Source organism: Mustela erminea, chromosome 2 (genome assembly GCF_009829155.1).
Source record: "Mustela erminea isolate mMusErm1 chromosome 2, mMusErm1.Pri, whole genome shotgun sequence".
Lineage (NCBI taxonomy): Eukaryota > Metazoa > Chordata > Mammalia > Carnivora > Mustelidae > Mustela > Mustela erminea.
This window is the reverse complement of record NC_045615.1, coordinates 22016082-22030027: the sequence shown is the minus strand read 5'-3', so window position 1 is coordinate 22030027 and position 13946 is coordinate 22016082. Positions and strand designations below refer to the sequence as shown.

General features: G+C 44.6%; 1 protein-coding gene across 3 annotated transcripts in view; it reads left to right on the top strand.

Moving 5' to 3' along the window:
• Positions 1-845: 845 nt before the first annotated feature.
• NR3C2 (nuclear receptor subfamily 3 group C member 2) overlaps positions 846-13946 on the top strand; it is a 336934-nt gene continuing 323833 nt past the window's right edge. The window contains exons 1-2 of one of the 3 annotated variants that reach the window (XM_032330605.1): positions 846-919; positions 8423-10181. In XM_032330605.1, coding sequence (XP_032186496.1) covers positions 8425-10181 — 1757 coding nt within the window. In that variant the 5' untranslated portion in view covers positions 846-919; positions 8423-8424. Of the gene's footprint in view, positions 920-2322; positions 2511-2824; positions 3191-8422; positions 10182-13946 lie in introns of those variants that run through there. The other 2 variants (XM_032330591.1, XM_032330596.1) reach the window with 2 other exon arrangements.

The following is a 13946-nucleotide window of genomic DNA, read 5'->3' as shown; positions in this document are numbered from 1 at the left end:
TACGGTGGGGGTGGGGCAAAGGCGCCGCAAGCTCGAGAGAGGGGGGAGAAGAGCAGCCTCACTGGGTGGGCGGCGAGGGAGCAGGAAAAGAAACTTTTCACTCCCGCCCCCCGCGCGTGGTCCCCAACCCGTGCCCCCTCCTGCCCCCCGCGGGTGGGGACTGCACCTGAGGCCAGGGCGCGAGCTCAGGCCCAGACTTTGGGAGGACGTGGGAAGTGGTGGAGGGAGGGTTACGTGCATCGGCGGTTCGGTTTTTCCCTCCGCCTCTCTACTGCCAGGGGCCAGGGTGAGAGGGCAACCAGCCACTGGCGTCCCCATCCCGATTTCCCACCAGCCGGTGGCTGGACGCTTTGCAGCCTCCTCCGGCGGCTGAGGGTGTGACCCGGGGAGGGGGCCGCGGCGCCGCGGGCTCCCCCTGCGGCCGCCCCCTCACATACACACAGACACACACGCTCCGCCGCCCGAGCTGTCACCGGCCACCCCAGGCCCGAAGAGGGGGCGCGGAGAACCGCGCTGCGGGGCTCAGGCGCGGAATCATCCCGCCTTTACTTCCCGGCTTCCAAGTCTGCAGCCGTCAACGCCGGGGAGACCAGCAGCCCCGGGAGAGGGGCCCGCTTGAGGCCGGGCCGCCGCTGCTGGGGGCGAGCGGGCGCCCGCGTCCCCTTCTGCGCGGTTTGGCGCCGCCGCCTCGCCTCCTCCTGCGGGGTAACAACACTCCTGGTCTATAGCTCTACCCACCGTCAGTAGGGCGACTGCCGGGATTATCATCCTCTCCATCCTTACCGCCGATCTGGTAATATTGGACTTGCTGGTGGCAGCGGCAGCGGCGGCGGCGGCGGGAGTCTCGCTGCCCTCACCCCCACCCATCCCCTCCACCCCCCGCCCCGCGCCCCAGCTTCCCCACCATGTCCTAGAAAAGGTGAGTGCAGCGACAGTCACTTTGCGCTGACAGCGGCGGGAGGGGGCCCGGGAAGCGCAAAGGGGGCCCCGGGGAAGGCATGGTCCGCGTAGAGGGCGCGAGTGGGCGAACCGAGGTGGGCTGTGGGCACGAGACCAGGTGCCCGCCGGGCCGCCTCCGGGCAGGGGTGCTGGGCGGCAGACGAACGATCGCAGCGGCTGTCCCTGCAAAATCTAACCTAGATTTTACAAGAAGCTGAGATCCAGGGCAAGACCGGCCCTCCGTAAAGGAGGCAAAAACTTAGTAAAAGACACACGTCCATTCCTTTAATAATGAATAATTTGTCAGTGCAGGCTGAGCCGCCGCCTCCTCGCCTGCCCCGGCGCTAGCTAGGTCCGGGACTCCCCTCGCTCCTGCCTGCCGCCTGCGCTTGGCCCGGTGCGATCGATGCCAGACTGCTCGCCTGGCCCGGACAGCGCGCGTGACGGCGGGCCCCGCGGGAAAGTTGGGACACTTGGCGAGGACTCCCGGCTGTGGGGTCCCGGGGGCCGCTCTGCGCAGGGGACTACTGAGCACCGAAGTCGCCCCCGCCGCCAGGGAGTTCCCCTACCTGGAGCGGCGGCGAATTCGAGTCTTCCTTGGTTCGGGGTCTGGAATCCCGAAGCTCAGTTACTGTAAAGAGAGGAGGGGGCCTTTGGGCACAGACAGGGTGAACCCCCCTCCCCCCCGCCCTCCGACTTTGGCGGGTGCGAGGCAAGGGTGAGGCGGGAGGCTGCACAGCTGCCACCACCGGGCTGCGGGTCGCCGAGGGCTGGGGGACCAGATTTAGGTGTGTACGTCACTGGTGCTGACTCCGGGCCAGCCGGGAGCCCAAAACGGAGCCTCAGACGCGGAGCCTCAAAGTCCTTAGAAATCAAAGTTAAGAAGCCCTTCCTTTTGCTTAGTAACTACAGCGTTTGGGTGGGCGAGAGGAGAGTCGAGGAGGGGGCGGTTGGAGTGTCTTGCAGACACTCGATCCTTAGAAAACACTTTGATTCCTTTCCCCTCCTGTGTGTTTCTCCCAATTATGGGCACTCCCTCCCACCCATTATAAAGAGGTGCATATCCTCGATGGTAAGCTTTCAAATTGAGCTAGTGGAAAAATCCAATACTAAACTAATAAATACACCAACAAAATCATAAAGGAGAGCAACAGCTTTTGACCCTGGCACTTTTTTTTTTTTTAATGGTGGGGGGGTTGGGTGGGAGACAGGCTGCGTTTAAAGGGCTTTGGCTGCACTGTTAAAACAAGGAAATTCAAATCGAGTGGGAACGTGATCCTCTCTCTCGCTGGCAGCTACGCTGCGGCTGCTCTGCCGAGAGGTAACTCGCAAGACCGAGGAAAGGGGCGGGGAGAGGAACCTCGAGGGTCGGGTAAAGCCCACTAGGAGTCCTCCCCCGCGCGCGGACGCTGTGGGCGGTGCCTGGGCCAGGGCTGCTGCTCACCTGGCGCTGCAGGTGGAGAGTATGAGGGACAACACCTTGACTGGATCTCGGAAAAACCGACTTCTTCCGCGTCACCACACTTTTCACCTCTTTCCTGATAGCCTGAGGTTGGCAGCAGGAGAGTCAGGTGGGCGCGAGCAAGTTTGGGGCAGTAGAGCGAAAGGGGCGGGGGGCAGCGTGCGGAGAGTGCCTAGTGCCCTGTGTCGTAGCTGCTGCCTGGCACCCCAAGCGTCCGCCGTGGCTGCGGCTTTAAGGGAGCTGCGAGTCTAGGCTGTGTCGCAGCAACTTTGTATCAGTCATGTCGCCCTCCTGGTGACTGACAGCCGGGATTGCCCAATGAGAAGCCCGCCTGACCTGTGCAGCGTGGAGCCTTGCTTCCCTCCGGGCCAATAGGAAGGGCTCAGGGGGGCGGGATAGCAACCTGAACTTTATCTGGACATGTGACCACCCCGGCCCTGGAGCTGGCCCACTCCCCCTCCGGGCTTTCGCCCGCCCTCTCTCGCTCTCTCCCTTCCCACTTCGCCCGCCCTGGCCCTGGCCCTGGCCCTGCCCCCTCCTCTCCGCCCCTCCGCGCCCGGGGTGTCATTGGACCGGGGAGACGCAAGCCAACTTCAGGCTGCTCGGAGGAAGCCCGTGCAGTCACCTGGGTGCAAGAGCGTTGCTGCCTCGGGCTCTCTCGCTGCGGGGAGAGCGGCACTCGCTGGCCTGGATGTGGTTGGATTTAGGGGGGCTCCGCAGCAGGGGTGTGGTGGCGTTGGCGAGCGCTGCAACAGGTAGACGCCGAGAGACGGACCCCGGCCGAGGCAGGTGTGTAGGGGTGCGCCGCGGGGCGCAGCTTGCCGGACTCGGCTTGCGGCCGCGGCGCGGGAGCGTGCACTTTGCAGGGAGAAGTGGCTGCGTAATCCGGAGGCACAGTCAGTATGGTGCTGTGTGCTTGTTGTTTTGTTTTGGTTTTCCACTTTTTACCCCCTTTGGCCGCCAGAGGACTATTTTGGGAAAGTTTGGCCACTTTGGATAAATGCCCTCTAACGAGCAGCTTTCAACCGCCTTTGGCAGTGGGAGGTCTACCTCCCTTCCTCTCCCCAAGGATGGCTTTCGGATCGTTTTCCTTCTACAATTTTTAAAGGACGTTTGAATAATATTTCTTAACTCTATCAATTGCGGAAGCACCCAAATCTTAGCAGGAGGTGTAGCGGAAAAGGGCAGTTGAAGGAGATACAGATCCTGATGTAGCCTGTGTGAAGAGGGCTCTGGAAATTCGTGCATTTCCCGTTCCCTAGTATTTATAAAACTCTGGAGAGAGGCTAATGCTTTCTGTGGCATCAGTTGGAATTCCAAAGGCAGGAGAGAAAGGATGAAGCTTTTTTTGGTGTCATCCGTACCCTACTATACTGAATTTAGGTGCATGGCTTTTCCTACTGAATTTTAAAAGACTAGGTTTAAATCAGAATGGTTTATGGCACCATCATTTTTAACTTATTGTAACCTAGAAGTTAGAAAAACTTTTGTTTGATAACAGACAAGTTTTTGAAAGCGGTGAATTTCTAATGCACTTAAATTGCTTTTTAACATTTGTATGGCCATTTCTATAGGTGCTGTTATTGATGGTATTTACAAAGTAATGTTAACAGCATTCTCCATCTGTGAAGTTCTGTGAAGTTTTAATTTTATGTTTGAGCTCAAGACACACTAGCATTGAAATACCTGAGGATAGAAGTTTAAAAAAAATAAATAAAGGGGAGCTTTTTCCTTTAAGGGAGACATAGTTTGGCCTGGGGATTTTTGGAAGGATCAGGTGGCTCAGTGAATTAGGTGAGTGAATAGAAATCAGGTGTGCTCAGTTCTAACTGGTTCTCCCGCTCTCTTAGGTGACCTTGGGCAGGTTTCTATCATTTACCTCGTGTATAAAAGAGGAGAACATAATAATAGTTGTGTGGTAGGTATGACAGAAAAATAGTCACAGACAGCAAACTTTCATAGTGATACGACCACTGAAAATTGTGAAATTGTTAAGGTTCTGTCTTTAAGATGCCCTATTACAGTGAAATAACTATAGAAAATGATATGTTTTAAGTGGGACTATGTTTTGGGGATATTAAAAGTGAAAGTGTTTTCAGACAAAATACAAATTCACAAGAATCTTTGTTAATATTCCTGGGGGAAAAAAAACTATTTCCTTAGGAAAAACGCAATTTAACATAGACTGTAAAACATAAAATTTTAAAGTCAGGTTTTTCCTTTGCAAAAATAGTGCTTAAGAGCATACGAATGGCTTAAGGTAGAACTTTCATTAGCACTTTTCCTTACTTTTGTGAAATTTCCTTTATGTTTTGAGGGAGGCCATTTGCATGAAAAGTAAAGGCTCATAATGGTTTTTGTCTTTGTCCCAGTAGAGCCTCTGTTATAGTTTCTGCTGAAAGGGAGACAAGTCTGATTTTATATAAGCTAGATATGTATACATGAAGTGTCTGCTTCATCATAAACTTTCCCTTTACTCACTGGGTATTAAGTTCTATGAGGAGTATAATCATCAACTAGTATTTTCAGTATTTATTAGTAAGTTCAGGTTAACTGAAATTCTGCTTAAGCCATGGTTATTACGCCACTTCCAAAAAGACAACCTGGCTTTTTCCTGGACTACATAGGAAATGAATGCCTAACCTAATCTATTTGTTTACAGAGAAGACTGATTAAAATAATGGGAACTCAGCACAAAATATTTTAATGCTCCTAAGTTTTTAAGAACTCTGATCTTTAAAAATGTTTGCATTGGAAGCCATGCAGATGCTAGAAGTCCTCTATTCTTTTGTGTTTGACAGTTGCCAACCTTTATTTTCTTTGTTGAGAGGTGCGTCTAAAGTTGGTAGATGAAGACAATACTTTACACAGAACTAATTTAGATTTCAGCAAAGCCTTTTGCAAATTCTTTAATGATAGCCCTGTCAATAACGTGGTGAAATGCAGCCTGTTTTATGTTACTGTTAAGAGTTCGAGGCTAGCCAAATAGGACTTGGAAAGTTGTGATCAACTGCATGATGTTAGTGATAAGATGCTTCCTTGTAGATTGCTTTAAGATTGTACTTGCCTGCTCTCTTCCATGTAGATTCTCTTCGAATCTTCATGTACCCTCACAAGTCTGAGATTTGGCTCCTGCTTTAGAGCAGAGTGGTGAAAGGCATCCCTTAGAATATTAGTAGGTGTTGTAGAAAAAGGCAGCAGTGGCCAAGTTATTTAGAGGACGCTGGAATAAAAAGAAAACAGGTTTCTGCACTGTAAAACTTCTCAGGAGTTCAGCATGCAGGTTTACACTGTGAAACTTCAGAAAAGCAGTTCCTGATCATCCTTTCCAAGAGAATGTTTGGAAGATGGATTTTTGGACAGGGATCTGGAGATAGGATTCTCCTTTCAGACTGTTGCTTAGGGTCGGGTAGGGTGGGGGGAATGGGGATGAGGAAGGAAGCTGTAGGTGGAAGGTGTGGAGGCTGGAGACTTTGGAAGCCTTTGGCAAGGGCCCTCAAGCAAGGGTGATCTGCTGGAATTAAGGTAGAGAGTGGTGCCGTTCACCAAGAAAGGGAATGTGGGTTTATGGACAGGGTTCAGGGCAGGAGGTGGGGAGGGGGTGATACAAAATAGATGTTCAGTTTTGAAGATGAATGGACATGTTTCTTCTGCTGTTTAATGAATTTGGACCTGAAACATCTATACCTTAGATGTGTATCTATTCAAGTATGGGGAGGACAGAGTATTCTTAGGTAGAAGTAGAAGCACAGAATAGTATGGTTATAGGTAAATGGTTTTTCAGTGTAGAAGAGATCAGTATTAGCAGTTTAAGTCCCATTTCATGACGTGTGTGTGTGTGTGTGTGTGTGTGTATTTCAACTTGTTTTTTATCCACACTAAATTTTTTGGCTAGAATTATCAGATAAACACCTCAACTGTTGTAATTTGATTTATTTTCCTCTGCTTTGTGATTGACTTGTGATTAGGAATTTATAGAATAATGTTCTTTAAATAAAAGGTTATATGCTAGATTTTAGTGTTCAAAAATTGAGTATTATAAGAGTTAACATCTTTTATTTTGTACTGGGTCGTCTGCTTGGGATGCAGTGGTGAAATTGACAAAGTTTCTGCCTCCTGAGAACTCAAAATGTAGCGTAGAATACAATGAAGTAAGAAATAATTACAATAGTTAGAAAATTTAGCCATTACATATCATTATAGAGCCTTGTGATATCTATTGCCAGTTTATTTAGTAGAGCCATTCTGTTATTTTTCTGTGTTAATTGATTTAAGTTCTGTAGCAGAAGGACTTCCTAGTCTCTTTTCCTGAGGGGAAGCTAGGGAAGATGGGGGTAGTGAGTGGCCAAGGGAGAAAAGGATGAGAGGCCTAAAGTAATATTGGTGCACAGAACTGCAGAAACTGCATCAGACTTTTATTTGGGTCATGGATTGTTGACACACCTGAAAGGATTTGAAAAATGCGTACATAATGATTTTAGCAGTTTTGTTTATTATAATGTAAAAATGACCTTTTTGCTAAGAATGCATTAATTTTCTTTAAGATATGTTTCTTTAGAGTGGTGATTCTCAAAGCAGGGAGCATTTGGTAATGTCTGAAGACATTTTGGTTGTCACAGCCGGATATGGGGAGTACTGCTTGCAGCTAGTGGATAGGTGACAGGGAGATTGCTAAACATCTTACAGTGCATAGGACAGACCTTCACCACAAAGAATTATCAGGCCCAAAATGTCAGTAATGCCGAGGCAGAGATATCCTAGTGTAAAGAGAGACCTGGGATCAAATTCCACCTCTGCCACATAGCTATTGGCCTGTGCCTCGGTTTCCCCAACATATTATTTGGATAATACTTAAATGAATCTTACAAGGTTATTAGAGTAAATAAGAGGCTTATAATGTGGCATCGAATTATATAGTGTGTAGGATTATGTAAATATAACCTATTATAATTATTTTGTCTATGAAATAAATTTACATAGAGAGCCAATGGATATGGTTGTGTATCTAAGAAAAAACCTGTGGGCTCCCTGAGGATAAGGACTGTGACTGTTTTGTTTATCACTATAGATTCAGTGACTGGTTGTAGGCCCAGGATGTAGCACACACTTGGTAAATATTTGTTGAATGAATGAACACATAATTGTCAGGACTCATCTCAGACTTCCTCCATTTACTGTTGAAAAGAAAACTGTCTCTGCTGGAAGTCTTTATAGCGGAGGTACTACTAAGTAAGGATGCATGTCAAAGTCCCTGCCAGCATGGTAATACGGAGAATCTAGTGCTGACATTCCCCAGTTGTTATACTGCCTCTCTATGGAGCTATGGACCATCTTAATTAATCAGGATACATGAATCTTTATTTTTCAGTACTGACATTATTTTATCCTCATCACTAATCCATTTTAAGAAAATCTTATTTTTTAAAGAAATAATTCTTAAGTTATTTTTCCTGTGATAATTCACTTGGTAACTTTAATTTCATATTGAGAAAAGGTAACATTGGTTGTATTTCCGTATTGTTTTTAATAAAACCATGTGTTAGATATGGAAAACAGCTTCCATATGCTTGAAAAACTCCAAAGGTTTTGGAGTCAGAAGATTTACAACTACATTACATATCACTTCTTTGACCTTGGGCAAGTCACCCATATCACTAAGCCCTTCCTTTCCTCCTTGCCTGCCTCATCAGTCCCCAGGATTACTCTGAATATTAAATAAGTTAATATTTGTAGATATTTTGTGCAAATCTAAAGGCTGTATTATAGCAGCATGTTACTTTTATTTAGATGCAAAATAATTTTATGTGATTGCTGCTTGTAGTCCAGCTTCTGGACAAGTCATAGTCAGGACTGTTAATAAGAGTACCAAAAAGGTAACAATTTTAATATAACTAGAAGTATTGCTTATGATAAGTAGAATATGTACATATAGCTTAGTAAATGGAATTTTGGAATGTCTTCTAGAGTAATAGTGCTATAAATGACTCTAATTCAATTTTTTAATATAAATTTATTTGTTAGCTATGGAGACCAAAGGCTACCACAGTCTCCCTGAAGGTCTAGATATGGAAAGACGGTGGGGTCAAGTTTCTCAGGCTGTGGAACATTCTTCCCTGGGACCTCCAGAGAGGACCGATGAGAATAACTACATGGAGATTGTCAACGTAAGCTGTGTTTCCGGTGCTATTCCAAACAACAGTACTCAAGGAAGCAGCAAAGAAAAACATGAACTACTCCCTTGCCTTCAGCAAGACAATAATCGGTCTGGGATTTTAACATCTGATATTAAAACTGAGCTGGAGTCTAAGGAACTTTCAGCAACTGTGGCTGAGTCCATGGGTTTATACATGGACTCCGTAAGAGATGCTGACTACACCTACGATCAGCAGAACCAGCAAGGAAGCATGAGTCCAGCAAAGATTTATCAAAATGTTGAACAGCTGGTGAAATTTTACAAAGAAAATGGCCATCATTCTTCCACTCTAGGCAGTGTGAACAGGCCCTTGAGATCCTTCATGCCTGACTCTGGGAGCTCTGTGAATGGTGGGGTCATGCGTGCCATTGTTAGAAGCCCTATCCTATGTCATGAGAAGAGCCCATCTGTTTGCAGCCCTCTGAACATGACCTCTTCAGTCTGCAGCCCTGCTGGAATCAGCTCTGTGTCCTCCACCTCTGCCAGCTTTGGCAGTTTCGCAGTGCACAGCCCTATCACCCAGGGGACTCCTTTGACATGCTCCCCTAATGTTGAAAATCGAGGCTCCAGGTCGCACAGCCCAGCACACGCCAGCAATGTGGGCTCTCCTCTCTCAAGTCCATTAAGTAGCATGAAATCCCCAATATCCAGCCCTCCGAGTCATTGCAGCGTAAAATCTCCGGTCTCCAGTCCTAATAATGTCACTCTGCGATCCTCTGTGTCTAGCCCTGCAAACATCAACAACTCAAGGTGCTCCGTTTCCAGCCCTTCCAACACAAATAACAGATCCACGCTTTCCAGTCCAGCTGCTAGCACCATGGGATCTACCTGTAGCCCGGTAAACAATGCCTTCAGCTACGCTGCTTCTGGTGCCCCAGCTGGATCCAGTGCAGCCCGGGATGTGGCTCCTAGTCCTGACACACAGGAGAAAGGTGCTCAAGAGGGCCCTTTTCCTAAGAGTGAGGAAGTCGAGAATGCCATCTCCAACGGTGTGGCTGGCCAACTTAGCATTGTCCAGTACATAAAACCGGAGCCGGATGGAGCTTTTAGCAGCTCATGTCTGGGAGGAAATAGCAAAATAAATTCTGATTCCCCATTCTCAGTACCAATAAAACAAGAATCAACCAAGCATTCATGTTCAGGCACGTCTTTTAAAGGGAATCCAACGGTAAACCCATTTCCATTTATGGATGGCTCATATTTTTCCTTTATGGATGATAAAGACTATTATTCTCTATCAGGAATCTTAGGACCACCTGTGCCCGGCTTTGATGGTAACTGTGAAGGCAGTGGATTCCCAATGGGTATTAAACAGGAACCAGATGATGGGAGCTATTATCCAGAGGCCAGCATCCCTTCATCTGCTATTGTTGGTGTGAATTCAGGTGGACAGTCCTTTCACTACAGGATTGGTGCTCAAGGTACAATATCTTTATCACGATCGGCTAGAGACCAATCTTTCCAACACCTGAGTTCCTTTCCTCCTGTTAATACGTTAGTGGAGTCATGGAAATCACATGGCGACCTGTCATCTAGAAGAAGTGATGGATATCCAGTTCTAGAATACATTCCAGAAAATGTAACAAGGTAAGTTGGTTTTTGCCTCCTTTTTTGAAAATCATGGCTTTATAAAATGTTGAAAAGGTCAGTATTCACAGTTGATAAATTTAAACACGTTTCAGCTTACTGTTTTATTTTTGTTTTCCGCATGGTCATTGAGTGCCACCTCTTTCCTTGTTTGTATAATGTCATTGCTTTTTTGAAGTAGAGAAACAAAAAATTCTTAAAATCTTTTAGAAAATATTTGTGTTGATTGGGAAGGAGTGTGTGTAGGTATCCCCTTCCCCTTTGCACATTGCCTGTCGTAGGTATTTGGGAAAAGTTTATTTTCTGCTGCCTGTTACTATATTTACTTCAGCAGACTAGTGCTAGATTATTTTTTTCTTTAGCTATACACTGGTTAGCTAGAATTGTTTTAAATTTGTTTCTTGTGGTCTTAGTCTTTTTTCTTAGCTTTTATTAATCACTTCATTGGTTATGAAATATGAAATTGGACCCCAAATCTGTTACCCACAAGCTCTTCACCCTCTTTTTCCTTTTTTGAGTAGGTTAATTATATGTCAGTCATGGTTTTCAATACAAATAAATCATTTCCTTAACTTTTGAGGGCTTTTAAAGACTCAGCACATCTAAAATTACTAAGTGGACAGTCTTGCTTTTTTACTCATATTGGAAGTGAAATATGTCACTGCAGTCTTGAGCTGGTATAACTTATAAGATCTGCAAGTAGACATACTTTACTTACTGTAAAATAACTCTTGACTTTGCTTTTTGCTTATAGCGTATTGTATATATTTAGAAAAAAACAAGGAAGAGGTTTTCGATATGACTGTGAAGGGTGGTTCTAAGTTATACAATGAATACTTGCATTGGACTTTGCTTCAGTACTGTTTTTATTACATGGTTGTGATAAATGGTCCCTTTATTGAACATATAAAGAATAGATGTCCTAGATACAGTTCTTTCACTTGGCATTTAGGAATTTGTGGATATTTCCCTTAAAATCTTACATTTTGGAAAATACTTTCATCCCATTGACATGGGGTTTACGTGTATTTCTATATCTTTCTCCTCCTGTTCTCTTATGAGCCAAAAGCTAAAAGTTTAATTCATGCATTCTTTTCCTTGTCGTTGATTCAAACCTTGCTCCTCTTGCCTTTATGGAAGCAAACATTCCTTTAAATGATAGGTTATTACTGTTCTCGATAGCAGGAACAATCATGTTCTGATACTGCCTCTATCTCTTAAATTCTGAACCCCATTAGGGAGATAGCCTAAGATAGCATGGCTTTCATCAGGAGCAAACTCAGCATGTGGTCTCCTGCTAGTGCTTTGTTTTACTTTTAGAGAAGGAAATTTTGCACATGATGTCGATATTTTTGTAAGTGATGTTTTTGGTGAGTTAGTATGAGGGAGTACAACCTGGTAGTATGAGCATGGCTGCCCGGGTTGAAATCCCAGCTCTGCCACCTAATTGCTTTGTGTCCCTGTGCATACCCCTTCCCCTCTGGGCTTTTAGTATTCTCATCCGGAGGAAAAAGAAAAAAGAATTCAACAGTACGCATCTCAAATATAGTGAAGATAACTGAGTTAATTTTGCTTATCATCTGGTATGCAATAGGTATTATATGCATTTTAACTCTTACTGTTAACATTTGATTAGTTTGCACAATTTTTAGCTTTCATATCCTTTAGTTTTCTGTTTTCTTCACTATGTGAAATTACAAAATAGTTTAAAGAAATATTTTATACATAGTTGAAAGAAATATTTGTTGATAATTCTTTTTTTCAATTCATTTTATTTCTTTTCAGTGTTCCAAAATTCATTATTTATGCACCACACCCAGTGCTTCATGCAATACATGCCCTCCTTAATACCCACCACCAGGCTCAACCATCCCTCCCTCCCCTCCAAAACCCTCAGTTTGTTTCTCAGAGTCCACAGTCTCTCATGGTTTGTCTCTCCCCTCCGATTTCCCCCAACTCACATCTCCTTTCCTTTACCCAATGTCCTCCGTGTTTTTCCTTATGTCCCACAAATAAGCGAAACCATATGATAATTGACTCTCTCTGCTTGACTTTTTTCACTCAGCATAATCTCCTCCAGTCCCATCCATGTAGATACAAAAGTTGGGTATTCATCCTTTCTAATGGAAGTATAATACTCCATTGTATATATGGACGGTATCTTCCATTTGTCTGTTGAAGGGCATCTTGGTTCTTTCCACAGTTTGGTGATAATTCTGGTTAAATTCTACTCTATTATTATTTTTTGTGGTTACACATGCATCATACATTCACCAGTACATACTTATTTGCTTTTATAGTTTTTTTAAGGCTCTTGCTTTGGGTAATGATATTTTTGGTAGCAATAGTAGGGCTGTAGTAGATAAAATCATTAGTTCTCTGCTTTGTTTTGTTCTGCATCCTATTTCTGCTATTTAAACTATAGGTTTTACGCTCACTCAATTCCTAAAGCCCCTCCCGATGTTCTAGTGACCCATAGCCTTAAACATACTAATGTGAGTCACTGACCTTGAGCCTGCTCTGCATTTTGGGTACTGAGGTGTTCAATGTCTCTTCTGGAGTACGCCAAAATTCTTTACATGCATGTTAATATAGTCAGAGGGGATTCATTTTGTTTACATACATGTTGGCATTATGCTAGTTAGTATACTTTTCCAAAAACTCTAATAACAAAGCTTCAATGTTATGAAGTCTCTTACAGATTACTGATTCTTCACAGCTTTTTCTGGTGAGTATTATCCAAACCTGTTTGTTTTGATCATTCTCAGAATAAAGCTTTGCTCAAGGATTAGAAGATACTTAGGTATTTTTCTAGATTTCAGTGCGCATGTTAGAATATTTCATTTAACCTCATCCATACTTCATCACCGGTCTCTTATTTAGTGTCTTCTGGATCAAAATCCAACCTTTTGGTCTACATCTTAATGTGGGATGATAATACCGTGTTCTAGGGGACGTGGAATAAATTAAAGAATTCCAGATTGTGGAGAATCAAGATAGAGTGTGACCGTTCCTATGTTTCATAATAACCTTTGTCTTTAGATTGAACTCTGAGCTGTTTTCTAAGAGGTCTCAAAGTGTTTGGAATTCCTGAGACCCTTTCAGGGAGGTTTGTGAATTGAAAGATCACACATTGGTAAAAGATCCATTCAAAATGGAGGCTAGACTAGTGGCTTTTAATGTGATAGTGTATGAAAAGTTCACTAATATGGTTTCAGATCCACATTGCAACTAACCTTCAAGAAATTACTTACAAAGGGGCACCTGGGTGGCTTAGTGGGTTAAGCCTCTGCTTTCGGCTCCAGTCATGATCCCAAGGTCCTGGGATCGAGCCCTGCATCAGGCTCTCTGCTCAGCAGGGAGCCTGCTTCCTCCTCTCTTTCTCTGCCTGCCTCTCTGCCTACTTGTGATCCCTGTCTGTCAAATAAATAAATAAAATCTTAAAAAAAAAAATTACAGGGAGTTCTCAGTGTAGTATTAAAGAATCACATCTGTAGCTATCTCTAATGATCATTAAAATGCTCGTCCTTTTTCCAACAACGTATCTGCGTAAAGCCAGATTTTTTTCATACATTGAACCAAAACCTGTCACCACACATTGAATGTAGAAGTAGATATGAAAATCCAGCTATCTTCTATTAAGTGAGATAATAGACTTACAAAAATGTAAAACAGTGTCACCGTCCTCACTCAAGTTTTTGGGTTGGGAAACAGTTATTTTTTCATAAACATATGCTTTTGTTAGCATGTAACAACTTCTTAGTT